This window comes from Guillardia theta (genome assembly GCF_000315625.1).
Source record: "Guillardia theta CCMP2712 unplaced genomic scaffold GUITHscaffold_81, whole genome shotgun sequence".
Taxonomy (NCBI): Eukaryota; class Cryptophyceae; order Pyrenomonadales; family Geminigeraceae; genus Guillardia; species Guillardia theta.
Window position 1 is genome coordinate 11,105 of NW_005434593.1, and position 1,358 is coordinate 12,462.

The following is a 1,358-nucleotide window of genomic DNA, read 5'->3' on the forward strand; positions in this document are numbered from 1 at the left end:
CTAGGACGGTGATGATGATGGAGATGATGATGATGGAGATGATGATGATGGAGATGATGATGATGATGATGATGATGATGATGAGGATGATGATGATGGAGATGATGGAGATGATGATGATGATGGAGATTATGGAGATGGAGATGATGAAAATGGTGATGGTGGTGGTTCTGGCGGCGGCGGTCGTGGGAGTGATGGTAATGGAGATGATGGAGAGGGAGGCGGAGAAGCCGAAAGTGGAGGAGTGAACCTTGCCGATCATCATCTGACTCGAATGGTTGTAGGAGGCAGATGCAGATGAAGAGCTGGATGGAGTTTTGTCGAAAGAGAAACTTTCAGTGAGTTTCGATCTTGACTTGTGCTGTGTCTTGTCTTGTCTTGTCTTGTCTTTGTGCCGCTGATCTCAAATATCAGAATACATCTCTCCCCCACCTCCACTTGATCCCGGTACGTCATAACATGACAAGCTGATCGTTTCATGACTCGAATAACGTGGAGTGCAGAAAACTCAGTCAAGTCTCCTCCTCCTCCTCCTCCTCCTCTTAATGTCTCTGCCGCGTCTCCTCCTTCTCTTCTTTATCCCCTCCGTTCTCTCCTCGACTTTGGGAATGCTGGTGGAGAGCAGAGCAGTGCAAACCTGCTAGATCTCTGCTGGGCAGAGATCTTGTTCAGCTGCTTGAGGAGCAAAGTGGCGACTTACGTGCGAGCAGAGGAGGTAAGAGACGGGGAGATGGAGGGAAGGAGGAAGAGGAAGGGGAGAACGGGGAGGAGGAGGAGGAGGATGAGGAGGAGGGGGAGGAAGTTGAGGAGGAGGAGCATAGATTCTCATTGCATCCCCTTCCTCCTCCTGCCTCCCCTTCTCTATCTCTCCTGTTCATCCCTCCCGTCTTCGTCCCTTTTTCCTTGATCTTATCTGCACTCCTCCCTTCTCCTTCTCTCTCTTCCTACTTTCCTCCCCAGCTCTCCCCCCTTTCATCTCTTCTTCTCCCTCCCTCCCACTTCTCCTCCTCCTCTCCCCCCTCCTTCATACCCCTCCTCCCTCCTCCCGCCTTCCTCCCCATGCTCTTCCCTCCCTCCTTACCCCCCCTCCCCTCACCCCACATCCTTCCTACCCCTCCATCCTCCTCCCTCACTCTCTCGTGCAGGTCTTCAGCGACGTTCTCTCCCTCAAGCTCTTGCAGAGCGTGAGGCGGTCAGAGGCAGCAGCTGTCAAGACCTTCTCCTCCTCCTTCATCGCCGTCCCCGTCGCTGACGTCGAGCGGCTCTGGAAGCAGCTCTCCCCGTCTTCCTCCGCCGCCTCCTCCCCCAGCTGGACTCTACCTGGGTGTCCTCGAGCTTCTCGACCAACTCCTCAGCTA

The 1,358-nt window shown here is 54.2% G+C and overlaps 1 protein-coding gene across 1 annotated transcript in view; it reads left to right on the forward strand.

Moving 5' to 3' along the window:
- GUITHDRAFT_115059 (hypothetical protein) overlaps positions 1-1,358 on the forward strand; it is a gene marked incomplete at both ends in the record, with an annotated part of 4,247 nt that overhangs the window by 1,214 nt on the left and 1,675 nt on the right. The window contains 2 exons of the mRNA XM_005825652.1: positions 5-197; positions 1,146-1,324. Coding sequence (XP_005825709.1) covers positions 5-197; positions 1,146-1,324 — 372 coding nt within the window. The remainder of the gene's footprint in view (positions 1-4; positions 198-1,145; positions 1,325-1,358) is intronic.